Source organism: Fringilla coelebs (assembly GCF_963513975.1).
Source record: "Fringilla coelebs genome assembly, chromosome: 25".
In the NCBI taxonomy this organism is placed as follows: domain Eukaryota; kingdom Metazoa; phylum Chordata; class Aves; order Passeriformes; family Fringillidae; genus Fringilla; species Fringilla coelebs.
Genome location: NC_140051.1, coordinates 551,332 through 570,435, shown reverse-complemented (window position 1 = coordinate 570,435; position 19,104 = coordinate 551,332). Strand labels below are relative to the sequence as shown.

At 50.4% G+C, this 19,104-nt stretch overlaps 1 protein-coding gene across 4 annotated transcripts in view; it reads left to right on the top strand.

Annotated features, from left to right (window-relative positions):
- Positions 1 to 19,104, top strand: part of CADM1 (cell adhesion molecule 1) — a 133,262-nt gene that overhangs the window by 93,894 nt on the left and 20,264 nt on the right. For all 4 annotated transcript variants that reach the window (XM_084221576.1, XM_084221575.1, XM_084221574.1 and 1 more), the window contains exons 5-8: positions 428 to 583; positions 8,127 to 8,226; positions 11,011 to 11,183; positions 14,836 to 14,907. In XM_084221576.1, the coding sequence (XP_084077702.1) occupies positions 428 to 583; positions 8,127 to 8,226; positions 11,011 to 11,183; positions 14,836 to 14,907 (501 nt within the window). The remainder of the gene's footprint in view (positions 1 to 427; positions 584 to 8,126; positions 8,227 to 11,010; positions 11,184 to 14,835; positions 14,908 to 19,104) is intronic.

Here is a 19,104-nt window from a genome sequence, read left to right as displayed (position 1 = left end):
GTTCCTGGAAAAATCCTTTTTCTGCTGTCTTGTCTCGTCTCGTTTTGTCTTGTCTTCCTGCTTGTTTCCATCACAGCATCCCCCAGGCAGCCAGTCCCGAGCTGGGCTCCCCTCCCTCAAACAGAGCCCTGCCGAATGCTCCCACCTAGCCATACCGCTTTTAATTAATTTAATCTGTTAAATCACTTTTGTAGCTAATTGTTGATTCAGGAGTGGGAGGGGATTTGTAGCTCATTGATTTAAGAGTTTGGGGATTTGGGGATGGTGTTAATCATCGCAGTAGCACCGTGTGGACTTTGCTTGGCCGGAGCCTGACAGAGAGGAGCCCGGGGTGGGTGTGCAAAGGGAGCGTGGGCAGGGGGGAGGTGGCCTGGCCGCAGGGGCGCTCCCCCTGCCCTCACTGCCCTGTCCCTGTTCCCTGCCCCAGGCAAGTCGGAGGTGGAGCGGTGGTCTGACATGTACACGGTGACCAGCCAGCTCCTGCTGAAGGTGGGGCGCGAGGACGACGGCGTCCCCGTCATCTGCCTGGTGGATCACCCTGCTGTCAAGGACTTGCAGACACAGCGTTACCTGGAAGTCATGTGTGAGTAACAGAGCCTTTCCTTCTCTTCATATGTACAGCTGTGTGCTTGGGCGTTCAGGAACCATTCCCTACATGTTCAAATTCCCACATTGATAACGATTATATCCTCTTACATAGAAATCGCAAACACAATGTAAGGTAACGCTTCGTGGGTGAAGCCACAACTTTCCCAGCCCTCTGTGACACCATAAATACTTTGTTATCTGATGAAATAACTCTCTGTACACAGAATTTGCATCAAAGGTTTCTGCTGGGCTTTTTAATTGTCAGAACAGATTAAATCTGAGTATTTTTCTTCTAGCAACCTACTAACCTCTGTAAAGTGCTTCTCCCCCTCCAAAGCAACTGGCCACCATGGCAGGTTCACTGGCAAAAACTGGGTATTGTGCAAGAGAAACCCAGTGTTGTGCACTGTGAACTTACAGCATTGGCTGCATTTGTACATCAGAGAATGGAGTTCTCTGGAATCTGTAGTAGCAGCACTGACTGAAGCCAGCCTGTTTGCTGTACTGCTCCTGACATGTTCATTGTTAATAATGCATCTCGCTTCCCTTAGGAGCTGCTCCACTGTACCTGACAGCAGCAAGCAGCTACCTGGAAATAGCTGTGGTCCCAAATGCACCTGGTGGAGATTTTGGAGCTGTGTACATGCATCCCTGTGTTCTGAAACATCTCCCAAAAGCAAAGTGGGATGGTCCCTACAGCGAGGCTGTGTGCTTGGAAAGCCAGGCCCTGAGACAATTCAAAGCCCTTGTTTTTGTAGGGTCCCTTCAACTACATCACACTGAAAGGAGGAGAGGAAGTTTGGTATTAATTTATTTCATCTGCTTCATTATGTAGTTTCATTATGAACATCTTGGTTACAATTCTCGTATCTCCGAAACTAGCGGGAAGTAATGTTCCTGTAATGAGGAAAACAGGAATGATCAGATACTGCCTAAATTGACAGATACGAGATTTCTTGCGACTGTGCTAATGTGTAATTCATTTATGCAAACTTAATGTCCATTAACATTTCTTGCAGAGCTCCATTAGCTTTAATAATACATTAGCACCTTTGTGAGGCGTGATCAAATACTTAACGGGGAAGAGCAAGAAATGCCATCCACCCTGTTGTGTGAGGGGATTGGAACTCGCTGGGCTGGAAGGGCGTTGGACAACCTTGAGGCTTCCTCTCAGAAATCTCCCTGGAACCCCGGTGATTTGGTGGAATAGGAGAGTGCCGCTGTTTCGGGGGGAATAAAGCAAACATTTCTTCTCTTCCTCCTCAAATCCCTCCCTGGCCAGTTTGGTTTGCAGCCGTAGGAGCTGCCTGTTCAATGCAGGCAAAGCAGCCCTAAAGCACAGTTCTTTGTTCAGCTCCTGCACTGGAGGCCCTGCTGCATCCTGTGCACAGGCTTCTGCCCTTACTGCTGATTTTTGCATCTCCTTGGGCTGTTCCAGAGCTGTTTGTGGGAATGAGGCACGGAGCCTCCTCGGGAGGGAACGGGGATGAGCAGGAGAAGGGAGTTCAGACTGATTTGGGTTTTGTTCTGAATTAAACTCTGAGCTTGTTAAAAGTAATTATGTTCCAGTGTGGGGACTTGACCCCGTTAGCCCAGTCTGTTCCTTGAGTGGGCAGCAGCAGATGGCCAGAGAGGAGCCCCAGCCCAAGAACTTGTCCTGCATCGTGACCTTGTGGCTCGGTGGGCTGGAGCATGGCCAGACACCTGCATTTCATACCTGCTGCAGGGCTTCAGCTTAAAGAAAAGGCAGTTGCAGAGCAACCTCTTACCCTGGAGCTTCTGCTGCCTGACAGTGATGATCTGTTGGCCAGTGGGAGAGCGTGGGCAGGAGGAAGAGCCTCTTGTCCTTGCACACAGGCGTCTCCACCAGTGCTCCCGCAGAGCTGTGCCCTGGGGGGAGCTGGGGCTCCTGCACCGACACCTCCTCAGGTGATTCTGGGTGTGGAACGTGCAGCAGAGGATGCTCCTCCAGCTGCTGGCCGTGCCTCCACTGTCCGTGGCGTGTCCTTGCAGGCACCCAGCTGCCAGTCTCTGCTGCGGTGACCCTGGGAATTCCTGGCTCATCCCGTGTGGATGGAGCTGCTTTCCCTGCAGCAGGTCAGTGACCTGGCTGCCTGTTCCACTCTGCTCTGAAATCCTCTCCCCACAAATCCTGCCCGCTCCCCTCACGGGCGCAGCGGATCCGCCCCTTCACAACATCAGCAGGGCACAAGAAAATGTTTTTCTCAGCAGATGTCGTATTTCTCTGCACTTAATGTATCCAACTGGAGCATGAAATGTGTTGGGGAAGGACAGGAGGATGATGGATGGAGCCTGCTCAGATAATGAGGTATTTTTTGTCTGACTAAATTTCAGACTAGGGAGATATTTTTTCTGAGATGCAGCTAAAAAGTTGTGGGGTTTGTTTTCCAAGAAAAAAAACCAGAAAACAACAATGCTGGGCGTTAACTTGCCCTATTTATGGAGTAAGCCATTTGTTGCATATCTGCCCTGGCACAGCATGGCCCGTGGTGAAGTTTGAGGTGAATGCCTTCACATGGCTGTAGGATGTGTTACTGAAAAGAAATCTCTGTGAACAAGCAGTGTAACATGTGTGAAACCCTCCCCTAGCACTCCTCAAAAGCAAAGCAGGGCTGGACTGCCTTGGTGCACTCACAGTGGCCATGTGCATGCCCTGGCAGGCACAGTGGCACTGGACTGGAAATGTCCCCAGCTCTGCTGCAGCCGCCGAGTTTCTGTGGATCCCTCGGTGAGCAATGGGAGACCAGTGCGTTGGGTGTAATTTTGGAAAGGAAATGAAGCAACAAAATGCATTAAAATGTCGTTAAGGAGCTGAATGGAACCAGATATTCTGGGAGACGTGCGAGTGGAGCCCTCGTGGTGCGTTGGCTGCTCTCATTACGCGACACTGGAAGCGAGCGTCGGACCTGGATTTTGGCCTTTTCTCTGGGCTGGCTTTTTGTCCTTTTCTGAAGTTATAATTACCTGTGCATTCATTTTTGTAATACCTACACGTGTACCTTTAAAGCCTGCCCCAGTGGAGTCTTGTTGCAGCCTCTGCTGTTGCGACAGGAGAACTTTCTGTGCCCAATTATATTAAAAATCAGCCGCATACGTTTGCTGCTGCATCTCCAGTAATCCTTACATTTCCGTCCAGTACAAATATTAATTGCATAGTTTGCAGTGAAGTTATTAACATCAATGTAATTTATCATCTGGAGATCGCTAAAAGCGAATAAATGAGTTGTTTTGTTCAGCGAGGTGTTGACCCCTTCAGAAACTTTGATTTAAAGCTGTTTTTTTTCTTTTAGTGAATATGAAAAGCACCACAATCAGCCGAGTGTTCAGTTATTTGATTTTCTGGGGCATTAGCCACTCTTGTTTGTGACATTTCCCAGTTGGGTGCTCGTTTGTGAGCTCATTAATAAGGTTTTCTCGGAGGAATGTTGTTGGGAGCACGGAGCGTGTGGGGCGACCGGGGCTCTGCCATTTGCAGGCATTAAGCACCAGAGTGTGCTTAAATATTAAAAGAGAAGTGTTTATCCCCAAAATGCCTGTCGGGCTCTGGCATTCCTTTTCCCGCAACAAGCAAAATGATTAAATTGCTTTCGTTAAGGGTGAATTTTGCAGAGTCGTGTTTGGGGTTGACAGGCTCTTCCAGACAAGCTGTGACCTGCCAGTCCTGCTCATTCCCTATTTTAGACACGGGATCTATTTATTGAATAGATTTCTGTATTTTGGCTGAAAATCAGCAGTGCAGCCTCTCGTCCTTGTCAGAGGTGAGGAGCAGGCAGGGGATTGCCAGGCTGGGCTGGCTTTGACGCAGAGCGCGTTCCTGATGAGCAGCCTCACTGGATTTTGGAATAAAGGTGGCTCTTGTTTACACCTGAGGATCAGTGCTAATTTTGCTGACTCCTTTTAATACTGAAAAACACATTTTTCCCGCCCTTCCCTGAATGAGATCAGAGACTCCCACAAGTCAATTTTTTGAGCAGCTCTCTTTGGCACAGAAGAGAGCAGGGACGAGGAGCTGGATGAAGCAATGCCCACCTGAAGGGAGATGTGTTAAGCATTATCTGGGAAATGCTGAGACTGGATTTACCTACGGTGGGCAGGAACACGGCTTGGCCAGCAGATCCTGCTCCCAGGGATGCCATCTGGCGTCAGGTTTGCCAAGAGGTACGTCAGCAATTCATGCAGGGATCAGAAAACGGATTTGAAACTTGGACCCGGCCGCTCCGCTGCTGGCTGGGGCCTGGCGCTGCCAAGAGCACCACGTGCTGGTTTCCCAACCCTTGGGAAGAGCCTTTTGGCTGTTTCCAGCCTCACAGGGAGCGTGTTCTCTGGGCAGGGTGGGCTGGGTTGTCACCGGGGTGGCCAGCGAGGGTCCCACGGCCGCGCCCTGGAGCATCCCTGGGAGCCGTGCCTGCCACACCTGCCTGGTGCGGGCTGGGGGCACTGAGCTCGCCTGCCCTCGAGGCCGTGGGCTGGCCTGATGAAAGGAAACGGGTGGAAATAATAGGCTTAGGCTTTTGTAAGGCCCCGAACTCAGTGTAATGTTTTATCTCGGCTGATTAATGACATCTAAGCATTATCGATGAAGTGCATGTTTAAATGGATTAAGAAATCACTAACTGGCAGATCTCAAAGGATAGTCATTAGGGAGTAATCAGCAGTGCTGGTATTTTTAGAGGGAACGCAGGGGCCTGGGTGCTTGGCCTGATGCTGTTCAGTTGAAGCATTTGAAGTTCTTAAAAAGTCACTGTTAATAATCTTTGCTGATGGCACAAAAATGGGGCGAGCAGCTAAAAAAGGAAGAACTGGGACAAATGCAGAATAACTGGAGTGGTTTGGTAAGCTCCCAAGCACGGAGCTTGAGAGCTGTGAAAGTCAGTGGGTGCAGGCTTCCGTGGCCAGTGGCGTCCTGAGGGGAGGTGAGGGTTTTGGGGTGCGTGGTCCCTCCGGGGGCTGCAGCCCCCAGCAGACCCCGGTGCACGGGCACGCGCCGTGCCTGTTGTGAGAGAAATCTCATCAAATGCAGAATGGCTTTGTAATAAGTTTTTCAAATTGGCTGCTGCTACAGTGTAACCTTTAGACGACTGGTATTTAACCTTGTATATCACTCTGAGCTTTTGAATGAATTTAGCTTAATAAAGGTGCCTTATTAAATTACGAGGTTGTTTTTTTAAGCTGCTAGAAAGAGGCGTAGTAGGAAATAGCTGTGGGTTGTTGGGTCTAATTGGCTGCCATGGAGCATGCAGGGCCTCGGGTGCACAGATGCAAGTGTTTATTTTTATGTAACAATCCAGTGGTGCGATGTTGTGAAGTTCCAAGTTGAGGATTTTCGGGTACTGGAATGCACTTGGTGGTGAAAATTGGCTCTTCTTGCCTGGTGTCCTGTGTTGCCGTCCGAGGTGGTCATCACCCCGTTACAGAGCTGAAGGCATCACTGCTGGAACGTGTCCTGTGTAACAGGGCGGGGGCAGACGGCTGGAGCATCCTTGGAGCCATCAGAGCTCTGTCCGTGTGCTGCTAAATGTCACAGGAGCGGGGCTCGGGGTCCCAGAGCGCTCGGCATTTCACAGACCCGCGCTCCGAGTCCATCATCGGCAGGAAATACACTGACTTGTGTGAGGCAGGCTGTGAGCGCTGCAAGTAGAATTTAAGATTGTCTAAAGACACGTCCTTAAACAAAGGGAGAAAGACACCACTGCTCCTCCAGATTCTTGAGTGAAATTGGTTTTTGCATGCCGTGAGCCTAATGCCAGCTGGTCCTCTGGCCTGTCCAGCCGTCCCTCTGCATCCTTCAGGCTCAGGTACATTTTCCTGAGTGCCTCTGTAACTCCCAGCGTGCTGACAAGTCCTTTGCTGTGGTAACTCTGTTGGGAAGTTCTTGTCTTCAGCAATGTTGACACATTTGCTGATGAACCCAGATTCCTGTTGCAGGTGACACCTCCACAGTGCCTAGATCCAAATGGGATGGGTCCACTTCACTGCCCTTGTGGGTTTGATGAAGCTCGTAGGGCTGGGAAGTGGCAGTGGCAGGGCTCACCCAGCCTGGTGGGAGCTCATGGAGCTGGCAGTTTGTGCTCAGTACAGTGAGCCTGGGTGTATTCCTCCTCATTTCCATAAGTAATTGTCATTAGTAAACAGCTCATTAGAAATACTAAACTCACCTAATGGGAAGGGGATGCAGCGGGAGAGGCAAACAGCAAAAGGAGGTGTTTCAGTCCCTGTGTGCTGAGTAAACTGGGCTGGGGAAGTTTCCTGCTCCTTCCACAGCACGGATATAACACCATCCACATTCCTGGCACGGGCTGGTGGTGCTGCTGCAGAGCACATCAGAAATGGGGAGCAGATGCTGTGGGGTGGGAATTGTGGACGGGAGTGGTGAGCTCAGTGTGGCAGGTGATTTATTTGCTGCATAGCACCAGGGTGAACTTGTCCTCCCGTGCTCCTTGTGCAGAGCTATTGCCACTCAGGGCTGGAGGGCGTTTCCAGGCACACCGAAGCTGCCCCGTGTCCTGTGGGACTGGGACTTGTCCCCTCAGCCGGTGACATCCCAAAGTGCTGCCACCACCCCCAGCCCACAAGGACATCCCGGCTCCAGAGCTGCAGGAAGCATCTGTAACAGGGATTAGTTGATGAAATGTTGTGGTAGAGTCATCTCGGGAGAGGATTTACTTGTGTAGCTTATTCCATTACTGAAAATTATGAGAGTTTAAATTGGTTAAATCCTGACACGCGGGTTTTTTTCCCTAATCTCTATTATTCCATAGGAGGCATGTTAATGAGTTAAACACAGTTAATAAAATGCAGCCAGCCAATATTTTGGATAGCAGTTACTCTCAAAGGAAATAGAAACATTTAAATGGTTTCAACCTTTATGCATACTGATTTTTTTCCTTCCTTTGTTCCTTACAGTTGAGTAAATTCCTGAAAAATATCTATGGCTTAATGGCACTTGTAGCCTTGAATTGATTTCCTGCGCTGATAATGTTTTAGCTACAGCTCAGATTGCGTTTTTAATCTCTGTTTCAGTCATGGGAGGTAATGAATTTTTTAATTGTGGACTCTAGGTTTGTGGTTTGGCTCTTTTTTTCCTGCAGGGTCTTACTAAAGTGTTGTTGAGTTGGCTCCCTAACTATCCATGCTTTAATTCTCTGTTTATTGTAGGATTTAGAGCAGCTTCATCTGGACGAAATGCAGCCTCCTGTTGTTTACACAGAGGCAGCAGTGGCTGTGGTTCTGTTTGTGTCTCTAACAAGCATCTCTTGTCCAGCCCAGTTAGCGCTCGTGGACTCCAGGGCTGCGGTGCAGGAATCGCTGATACCCCAGAGAGCCCTCCCATCCCAGGCTCCACACTCTCCAGCTTCCCCTCAGCAAGGCCAGAGGAGTTCCTCTGGGCTGGAGCGAGCTCAGGAGGAGCTGTGCAGCAGGAGCCCTGCCGGGCAGCGCGGGGCCGTGCGGGACTGACTCGCGGTGCCGCTCCTGCTGCCGGCGCCCGGGGCTCACCTGCCGTGTTTTGTGTCCTGCAGATAAGCCTCAAGTGCGGGTTTCTCAGAATTACCCCTTGCAAGGCCTGACGAGAGAAGGGGAGCCGCTGGAGCTGACCTGCACAGCCTTTGGAAAGCCACAGTAAGTTGGACCCTTCCCGGGCTGGCCGCTGGTGACGGGACGTTGTGTGCCCACTGTTCTGTTGCCATTCTCTGCTGCAAAGACAATGTCCCAGAGTGAAGGAGAGAGATGCTTCCTGCACCCAAACAGCTGCTGGACTTGCATTTATTGCTGTGCACCTAATGGCCGAGGAACTTCCCCTGGAAGGGCTCCTAGGAGAGCTCTTCCTGGCCACCACGCAGCAGCCTTCGGGTGCAGCAGGGCAAGGCTCCCAACTGGACCCCTCTTCCCCCAGGGAAGGGCTTGGGTGGCATTAATCTGCAGTTAATTGTGGGTTTGGTTAATCTGCAAAGCAAGGTCAGGGGCTGCAGTTGTGGCCCCTGGAGGTGCCAGTGCATGGATGCCAGCCCAGCACCACAGCACTGAGCCCTTGGGGAAGTGGGATGGATCCCCAGGTAAGGCAGTCCATCCTTCTGCTCATACTGACTGTGTGATGGTTTTGCTCCCCCTTGGTGCCTCGTGTGGTTTTTATAGAATACCAGTTTTATTCTCTCTCCTCTTCTTGCCAAGCCCTTGAGGCTTTCTTAGGCAGTTGAAGAAATTTATGCATCAGGAAAATCCTGGCAAGGGAGGGTAGATTTTCTCACACTTTCATTGCTGTTCTAATTTAAGTTTTGTCGGCTTTATTTTTTTTTCAAAATACTTTCTCTTCCACTTGGATTTATGGCTGTCAAGTATTTCCTATCCTTCCTTATTTTCATCATGTCCATAAGATTTCTGCAAACATTCCTGAGATCTGTCAGTGCCTCCTTGGCAGTGTGCCCAGAGCTGGGGCGTGGGGAGCTGGACCCCGTCCAGCTGGGCGTTGTGGGCAGGGCAGGCACCCAGCGCCGAGGAGGCTCAGGCTGCCCTCATCCTCCCTGGTAGCCTACATCCCCATCCACAGTATTTTCTTGATCCCCATAGTACTCGCTTGATTCCCACTCCCAGTTTGTTCTGTTGGGCACGAGGCCAATCCCTTCCCCGTGCATCAGAGGCTGGCATGTCCCTGCTGAATTCCGTTTAGTAGCTATTCCCTGCTCAGAGCCTGCCAAGCCCCTTTGCATTCCTGCTCCCCTGGGTACCTGCAGTGCCTCCCATTTGCTATCAGCTGGGAATCTAATGAACAGGCTTCTCTACATTTTTTCCTTGCAGGCTATGAGCAAGACATTCCCATGTTAAATAGGACAGACACATCTCCCTGGCAGCTTGCCGCTGCACGTTTCGTGGTGCTGGTGATGTGCTGGGAATTGGCTTCTCTAGGTCACTTCACCTGGGTCTCCCAAAGCTAAGAAAATACACAGTAAAATAATGAGCTGGGTTTGGCTCCATCTTTTTAAGACAAAGAGATTTCATGGAATCTTTTACAGGGGTTTTAGATTAAGGGGGAGGTTTCTCCAGTTAAGCAAAGTAATTTCCCTGCAAAATTTGGCAACATAAATATTGGGGCAAGGAAGCTCAGAGGGAAAAAAGACTACAGAGAAGAAATTTCTATTTGGTATTAATACAGATATTTTGTTATATTAGACACAACCCCCTAGAACTATGACAGAAGTGGGAAGATGCTGAAATGGTCACTTTTGAGGCATCCAGAGACACTTCTTTGAGCAGCAGCTACTGTGTGGTGTACCACCTGGGGACTCCACAGCACAAAGAGCCCTTTAAAAACTGTAGCCAGGAGCGTTCAAACCCTTCCCACCCACACTGAAGTTAAACTGCATTTGGGCTGTCTCAGGAGCTCCTGCTGCCCACGCTGTGCCTCGTGTGCCGATTCCATGGCAGCGAGGGACAGAACACCAAGCTCGTGTCCAAAACCAATCAGCCAATGCCCAGCTGAATTTGCTTGGGGCTGGATCCATGCAGTAGCATGGCTGGGATGTTGAAGCATCAGGAGCTTCTGCATCATGGCTGTCATGTACTGTTTGGACCCAGGGAAGAGCCTGAGCCATGGGACACCTCCAGCAACATGAAGTCCCACTTGCCAGCCTTGGAGCCAGGCAGGCTGAGCAGTGCTGTGCTGCAGGAAACTCCCCTTTAAGAGGAGTTGAGTGCCTGAAGAATGCTGGAATTTTCTTGCTCAGAAAGAGTTGATCTCTCCCCTCACCGCTGCTTAAAGACCTAATAATAATAATAAACACCCCCACAAAGCCAAAAGACCCTGCCCCCCAAAGCCCTTCAGCGCTTCCAGTCTTTACCAGCTCTAACAACCCAGTCTCATTTCATTCCCTGAATGATGCAGACCCCCTGCCCACCTGGGTTCCATCAGTGTGGGGTGCAGGAAGGGGCTGCCAGGCGGGCTGGGGGACAGGAGAAGGGCTGCAACTCCCTCAGTGCACAGCACAGCCCCTGCTGAGGTCACCCGGGCCCTGGCAGCTTGCGGAAGGGTTCAAACTTGACAAAACCTTACTTGTTCTGCTGTCCAGCTCTGCCCTCAGAGCACCCCGTGGATGAACACTGAGTCTGTAGCCTCAGAGCTTTCAGGTTTGCTGAGTAAGCGAATGATTAACCACTAATGAACTTTCTTCCTGCTTGCATTAGTGTTTTCAGAAAATTTAAGCTCTGGATACAGTTTCCTGTTGGGTTTAAATAAATTTAAATTGAGGAAGCCCGACAGCATCTGGGCTTGAGTAGTGCAAAAAAGTATGTGTTGTTTCTTTACAGTTTTTCTTGGTTTGGGCTTTCTGTCTGTGGATGAACTTTTGAAGATGCCATCTTGACCATAGGAAAATAGTAATGTGACTGTTTCTTTTTCTCCCTCCTCTGTAGGCCTACGGACATGAGGTGGTTAAGAGTAGATGATGAGATGCCTCAACACGTTGTAGTGTCTGGTTCAAACCTTCTCATTAGTAACCTAAACAAAACAGATAATGGTACATACCGCTGTGAGGCTTCCAACGCGGTGGGGAAATCACATGCGGATTACATGCTGTTTGTATACGGTACGTGAGAAAAACCACCGTTCTTCTAGACTCCTTTGCACCTAATTGCAACATGCCCTGCTCGGAAAGCTGTGACAGAACTTAACATTTGCTCACTGCCAGATTTGCAGGCAGCCCCTGACGCCCCGACGCTGTGCTGGGCTGGGACGGGGCTGGGGAGGCCCTGGGTGCTGCCGGGCTCGCGGTGTGTGCATCGGGCACAGAGCCTCTCCCAGCTCTGGGGAGCTCCCACCCCGTGCTGCCAGCTGGAGCCTAAGGAAAAGCCAGAGCAGGGGTGTGGGGAGAACTGTGCAGTTCTCCTTGGACTTCTCAATGATTTCTTGTCCTTCTGGTAACACCTCCTCCAGTGGCCTGAACAATGGTCCGAGGGGTTCTGAGCCTTTCACTAGCAAGTTAATCAGCCAGCATCCCCAGATAATTACAAACCAGTAAATAAACTGGAGGGATGAGGTGCCCTCAGCCTGTCTGTGTGGCTGGGCAGACACTAAAACATGCCTCAGCATCTTTTCAAGCGCTGTTAAGTACCTGCTTTAATTCTTCCTTCCTCTGCGTTGCTTTGGCATTGCTGTGAGCCTCACGCTCCTGCCCTGAGGTGTTGCATGGAATGGAGATTCAGGAGGCACTTGCAGAGCAATCCCCCAGTTTAATGATGAGCTGTTCCTTGGGCTGCATATTTAAACTTTCTCTGTCAAGGGCGGTTGTGTGTGGCTGGGCTGAGTTCCTGGTGGGTTTTGGTCTTTTCTGACCTGAACAGTGCTACGGTTCCACTCAGATGGGACAGAAACTTGGTTTGAAGTTTGTTCCATGCAACAGCCGCCTGAAGCTCTGCAGTCTGAGCTCTCTGGTAGTTGCTCTGATCCAGTCAAAGTGGAGAACCTCCCATACCTCTCCAAATGCCAGCTCTGCAGGAGTGATTTTAAGTCCAGTCTTAGAAACTCGCCTAAAGACTCAAGGTAGTAACAGCTTTGAGCTTTACAAAACTCATGTACCCCATCATATAGGTAGTTTTTCTAGTGCCTCTCGCTCCACAAGACTCCAATTTACAAAATGAAGTCAGATAGGCATTTATGATTGGTAATTTGCATGCTCACTATATAAAAAACCCACTTGTTTACATCAGTGTTGAAAGAAGCAACCCATGTTGCAGAGAGCAAAGCAGTTGGAGTAGGACACAGGCAGCTCCCCACAGATGGAGACCATGAAAACTGCTGCCATAAAGCAGCTGTGGGGTGGGGGTAGTTCTGTGTAGCCATCCTGGGCCAAGGCAGGCCTGGGGGAACCTCCCCAGCATTACTGACCTGAGGTTTAGAGCTCGTGGGAAATCTCACATAATTACTCTGCATTTTGGATGTGAGCGAGAATACAGCACAGGACTTCCTTGGGGTTGCTTCCTCTTGGGATTAAATCCCCAGGAGGAGACCCAGGGTAGCATTACTTGGAAGGAGATGCAGGTTGCCAGGGGATGGAGACTGCGGGTTCCAGCTTAGGCAGATGTGTTGTCCATGTAGAGGAGGCTGCTCGTGGGCACAGAAAGGTTTTACACCCCCCATCACCTCCAGTCCTGCTCGTTTGGGACCATCCTGCTGGGCTCTGCCACTCTGGACAGCACAAGGAATCCTTTAAAAGGGAGAAGTCCAGAGTGGGGAGGGAGTGGTTGGGCTGTGGCCATCAGCTGAAGCCTCCTGGTCCAGAGCCCAGCTGGAGCTGCTGCTGAGGAGGGTCAGCGTGGGGGTCTCACCCCGCTCAGCGGTGCAGCACTTGCACCTCTGGCCCGTGGCTCCTCTCACCCCCAAATCAGCCAGTTCCCCAGCAGCCCTGGGTCTGTGGGCATGGCAGGAGCCTTGGGGCAGAGCCTTGGGGCAGAGCCTTGGGGCAGAGCCTTGGGGCAGGCTGTGCCTCGCTGTGCCCATCAGGCAGCTGTGGCTGCTCACGTGCACAGCTCCCAGGTGTGTCAGGGCGGGAGCTGGGACACGAGCAGGGTCTGGCACAGCCCCAGGAGAGGCAGCCCTCAGGCAGTCCCGTTCCAAGGGACATCTCTGCAGGTCCAGGGTTTGGCGTGGCTTCAGCAGCTGAGCTGTGCCCAGCACCTCCCCAGCTGCCCACGTGGGATGGGGATGTATCATCACATTGACACACACTGGATGCATGCTTGTTTCTAAAATTCATTTTATGCTTTTTGTCCCCATGGGCGTGGGCTGATACATTGCTGGAAACTTCCAGCTCCATTAGCACTCCAGGTTTTTTTTTTTGTTTTGTTTGGTTTTGGGTTTTTTTTCTTTTTTGGAGGAAGAGCCCACGGCACAGCCAGTCCAGGCTGCTCAGTGTGAGTCTGGGGGCCCTCCCCAGGCACTGCTGTGCCTCAGGAGGGTCCCCACTGCTCCCAGGAGATGTGTGGGTCAGGACTGAGAGAGAAGCACAGGGGCTGAGATCCTTGGGATGTGGAGGAAAGACAGTGACTGCTCATAGCACAGCGAACTATGAGGTGATGTTCCTCAACTCTTGGGAAGTTGGATGGAATATAATAATGGTGCAGTATATAATTAAAGTTCAGATATCTTAATTAGGGGATCCAAGGGAGCTCGCTCAGAGATAAAAGAGTAGCAGATGTGTTAGTGAGGAACAGCTGACGTGCTATGGAGGAAACCTAAAATCAAAAGCCCATGAAAGGTTTCATGCTCTATTATTGCCGAATGAATCCGTAGTTCAAAGTCTTTCTGACTACTAAGTGCATTCAGTTTGATCATCTGGGCATTGATACATATTTTTTCTTTTACATCTTCTCATATCTACCTTCTCCTGCCCGATAGTTTTGATAAGGATGTGTCCCTGTGTGTAACATCAATCCCGTGACGAGCAGCAGGGTTTGAATCTCAACAGGTCCAGTCCATCTGAGAAATGGTCACAGAGAGAAACATCTCATTAACGATGCCCTAGTAACAAAAACAAGAGTGTGCAACCGAAATTGTCAGAAAAATATTGACTTTTTTTAAAATTAAAAGATCTTGGTGGAATTCCTCATACCTGGAAATTGGTATTCAGCAGTGGTGTTGTTCCTTTCTCTGTATCCCTTCCCATCTTTGAAGTAGTTTTAACATCCTGCTGCCGTGTGTTTATAGAGGAAGAGCAGTGAGGTTCAGGGCCCTGGGAAGACAGTGAGATCTGTTCATGTGCTGTTAATGTTCAGGCTGTGAAGCACAGCAGGGCCTCTCACACAACCCTCCCACCTGGGTTTGCAAATGTATCCGTAGACAACCACCAAAGCACCACTGTGTCTCTCCTTGTATGTGCAAACTGGTCTTTTTGTTGTGGAAAGCGTGCAGTTTATTTTCCTTATGCCTCTCCCATTCCATTTCTCTCTCTCTCATTGACTAATTTATGCTGGGTTTTATTTATTTTTTTTTAGCACTGTAGAAGGCAGAAAGGGGGGAGAGGCTGGGGCCAGGTTCTCCAGCCTGGGTAAGCGTGGCTGGAGGATCTGGCCCCGCTGTCCCTGCTGGGCTCCCCCCTGGGATTTAGCCAGGGAAGGGTCCCCAACCCCGTGCTGCTTCTTAGCATCCTTGTTTTCCTCTGATCACGATTGACCGCTGTTGTGTTCTGCTTGTTTTTTTCTTAATTTGCTTTTTTATTATTTTCCTTTTTATATTTTATCCAGATCCCCCCACAACTATCCCTCCTCCCACAACAACCACCACCACTACCACCACCATCCCTACCACCATCACAGGTATGGTACCTTCATAACCATTGGAAATGTCCTGAATGTTTATTGTCTTTTATGTATATAAGCAGAGCATGAAGCCTGGGGAAAAACAACAAACCAATCACTTGCAGTATTTTTTTTTTCCCTCCAATACGCCCACCCGCAGCACGAGCCCTGGTCCAGCAGCTCGGCGTGTCAGACAGTCCTTGCCGTGGGTGTGGGTGTTCCTGAAGTGTGGGAATTGTCATGGCAGGAAAAGTGATTAATTCAGTTACTGGTGGCCATCAGTGGGTACTTCAAATGCAGGATGCCAAAAGCCTGAGAGCTCCCTTAGCACAGGCAGTCGTTTCAGCCTCCATCCCATCAGTATCAATTTCTGAGCAATTTATAGAAAGTTTGGTCTTCCGCAGTTCAGTTCGCCTGATGTGACTCAAGATGCTTTTTCTCATGCCAAGATGTTGGTATTTCTTTGTGATAAGCTTCTCCCTCACTCTCCCAGAAAAGGGGATTCCACCAGTTGTTTTTACTGTGTGAATGCCATCCATAGGCCCCTTTCTTGAGGAGCTGCCTTTCAGCTTGTGAGATTTTCTGTGTCTTGCGAGAAAAGATGAATAAAAACAACCAGCAAGATCATGACACCTCTCTGACACATCCTCATACCTCCTCTCAGACCTGACTCATCAGGAAAGCCCTTCTGATTTATTTGTAACCATTTGCATTGTCATTTCTCTGACCTTTCCTATTCCAACCGCTGCTTTTGCTTTTGCTTGCTGCTTTTTGTGGGTTTTGGTTTGGTTTTTTGTTTTTTGTTTTTTTTTTGTTTGAGGCAGAGGTGACAAACGGCAGGTGAGGATGGACCATTGAATAGCTAATGGCACAACGTTTACTGTTGCTGTAAACCACCCCTTGTGTAAATGCCTTCACATTTTATTTGCTTTTATGAAGCTGCTCAGCTGACTCTCACCACCCTGCCCAGGGCGTTTCGTGGCTTCTTTTCCTTTCGAGGTTTTTGCACCCAAGGCAGGCCCCCTGGCACGGACACAGCAGCGAAGCCTCTCTGCCACCGTCGCCCTGCCAGCCCTCGCCGTGCTCTCCTTCCTCCCTGCAGGTGCCTGCCCGTCACCCCAGCTCCAGGCACCCAGCCCGGGCTGCTCGGGATGGCTCTCCCTTTCCCGTGGTTTTGATTTCTGGACCTAACCCGCTTTTGTTTCAGAGGAGGTTTGAAGCTTTCTCGCAGCCTCCCTGAGAGCTGTTGGCAGAGAAGCTCGGCCGTGTCCCACAGGCTGTACCTGGACGTGCTCACAGGTTTCTTTCTCTGACGGTAATTGCTCGTGCTTTCAGTGGATTTTGGAAGGCTAAATGGAGCCATGTGTCTTGATGCTTGGATAACCCCTTCAGTTAATCTTGGTGCCTGCAGACCTTAATGAGTGTCCTTTTTCTGGGAGCTGGGTTGTTATCAGCCTGTGGTTTCAGGGACTGCCCCAGCACTGCCCTCCAGAGCCGGTGCTGGCCTCGCTTGTCCTCACGCCAGGTCCCACAGCAGTGCTTGGTTCTTCCCAATAAACAGCAGCTTGGGTGTTTGCTGTCCTGCTGCAGCTTGGCTGCGGATGCTCAGTAGCCTTTCCTTCACATAGCTTTCCAGTTTTTTTATATTAAAAATTAGGGGAGAGATGGTTCTTGCAGTCGGAAATGGCCGTGTCAGCAGCCTGGCAGAGTCCCTTGGGGGAAGGAGCGCGTGACTGTCCAGCATTGCTCTCTCACCTTGGTTTGCAGTGGTGGAGGATCTCAGATGCTGGTGGCAGAGCCCACAGGTCTCCATTGCCTTCTTGGTGCTTTTCTGTGTTGCCTTTGAACTGCTGAGGAGGCTGGAAAAGTAATGATGTGATATTGCTCCCTGATTCCAGCAGTTCCTGCTCGCGATTTGTCAGAAGAAGATTTGCTAATGCTGATAAGGGGAATTTTTATTTTCTTCCTTGGCACTGAGTCTTCTTGACATGTGTCTTACCATGCTGTGCCCATGAGTTCAGTGTGCTTTTCCCACCCAGAGCAGCTGAGGCTTCTCCTCTCTGTCGTGCAGAGATCTGTGTGTGTGTGTCCTCTCCACTCAGTGCTCAGGAGCGTGGAGCCACACCAACTTCTGCCCTTCAGTAGTTAAGAGACTTTGTGGCTGGAAAAAATTAGGTCAAATTAACATAATCTCTAGAATTACATAGCAGAGTAGTGTTGGAACACTTTTCAAAGCCTTGAGAGACACCTGATACCTTAATTCCCATCCTCACCCAAATGCTCCAGCGTTCTTACTGTCTGACAGAGGAGAGGTGGGAGACAACAGGGTGTTCTCTGAGCTGCTGGCAATCCAGGCACCTGGAGCCAGCCCAGTGGAATCCAATCCTTAGGAGAAGGTGGGTTTGAAATCTGCTTTGTTTTGCTTTTGTCCCCCTACTTTTAGTATAAGCCTGACGTAGTTCACGTCCCCTGGAACCATGGACTAGTTCTGAAAAACAATTGTCTTGCTTTAATTGAATAAAACATGGGGAAAGAGGCTGCATTGAAGCAGTTTCTAGCAGGTGACCCTAGAAAATTCTGCCCTTGGAGTTGTCCTTTTGATTTATTGGTTCAGGGAGTTTCTGGGGGAGCTCTTGGAAAGCTGACCTGATGCCTTCTCCAGCAAAGGACAAGCTGAGCAGTGAAGTTTCCAGACACCACGACCTTTAGAGCTTTCCCTCTGTCACTTTAGTGTAGGTGCTTGAAAAGATTTCCTGCGTGACAGCTTGATCTTTTCCACGTATCCTCCAGCAGCATTGATATTCCAGCCATCCTTTGGTGTTTCAGCCCTTATCACTGCCGAGCCCTTTTTTATCAGTTAAATTGTCCTTGTGGCTTTCTTCATTAAGATGTACAATACGATACAGCAGAGCATCATTTGAATTACCCTGGAGTGGCTCCTGGAAATGCTGGGCTCGGGCAGCTGTTGTTTCCTGGGAAATAAAGGTCCTTGATCGCAGCCCAGCCCTCATCTGGGGTTTGCCTGCCTGTCCCAGCCTCCCTGCAGCCCCTGGCGTGCCCCTCCCAGGACCAGGGCGTCGTCCAGGGGTGCACACCTGCATTTCCCACTCTTTCTCCACAGGTGGAATTGCACAGGTGTCTTGGCAGCGGTTTTGGTGAAGACCTGGGTGTGACACGTGCAGGTTGGCAGTGTTGCCAGCCCTGCAGCAATGCTGCTGGCTCTGCAAAGGCACTGCTCTCCATCCTTTGCAGCAGCATCAGCAGCAGGCTGGGGGCTCCCCATGTCCCCCCTGGAAGGCCCATTCAGAGCATATTTTAAATCCCACTGATCCCTTGGAGTGGCAGGTCTGGGGGTGGCTGTGGGTGTGTGTGTTTATTTCAGGGGGCTGTAACATTGCAGGCAGTGGTTTTCACTTGAGAATTCCCAGGGGTGCTCCCAGGCCCTTAGTGAATGCGTGTGGAAAGCACCGAGCCCATCCTGTGGAAACAGCTCTGAGTTCCTTCCTGAGGCTCAGGATTTATACCAGCAGGAGCCAAATCTCTTTGGCTTGGAGGTGTGCAGTGAGCTCCAAAGCAGGAGCTGAGAACTGATGCTGGTGGGAGTATCAGCTCTTGAGCTGAGGCACGTGGTGGTGGAGCTCTGCCGTCACCACAGGGGCAGACACTGTCTCCTGAGAAGCACACCTTTGTGTCATCCCAGGTGCTTTAAAAGTAATGGCACATGGAAATGTGAACTCTGCGAGCAAAAATAAGTTGCAGGTTTTCAGAGCATTTCACATGTCGAAAAACTTCCTCAAAACAAGAATTATTATTTTATCCTCAGTAGGAGTTTGTCCTTTCCCAATTACAGCTGGTGGGCAGGGAGAATGCAGTCTCAGTCATCCTGTTCTCAGATTTCCTTGCAGTGGGTTTGTGGGAGGCAGAGAGGCAGCGTGGGGATGTCTAAAGCTCTGTCCTGGCAGGATGGTGGTGTCGGCTCAGGTACGGCCACTTCTGCCTGGGACTGCTGCAGGTGCTGACCTGGTGGTGGAATTTAATTGTAAAAACAAGTACTCCCCAGTCAGCTCAGAGTGGTCAGCTTCAGCGTGGCTGTCTGGACTCTCTCACAGTCTGTGGCTTTTCTGGGGCTGTGGAGGTGCCCACGCTGCCAGCAGGAGCAGGAGGGCTCCTGGTTTGCTCTCGGCATTCCCAGTCTGGTGCTGAGCTGTGACACGT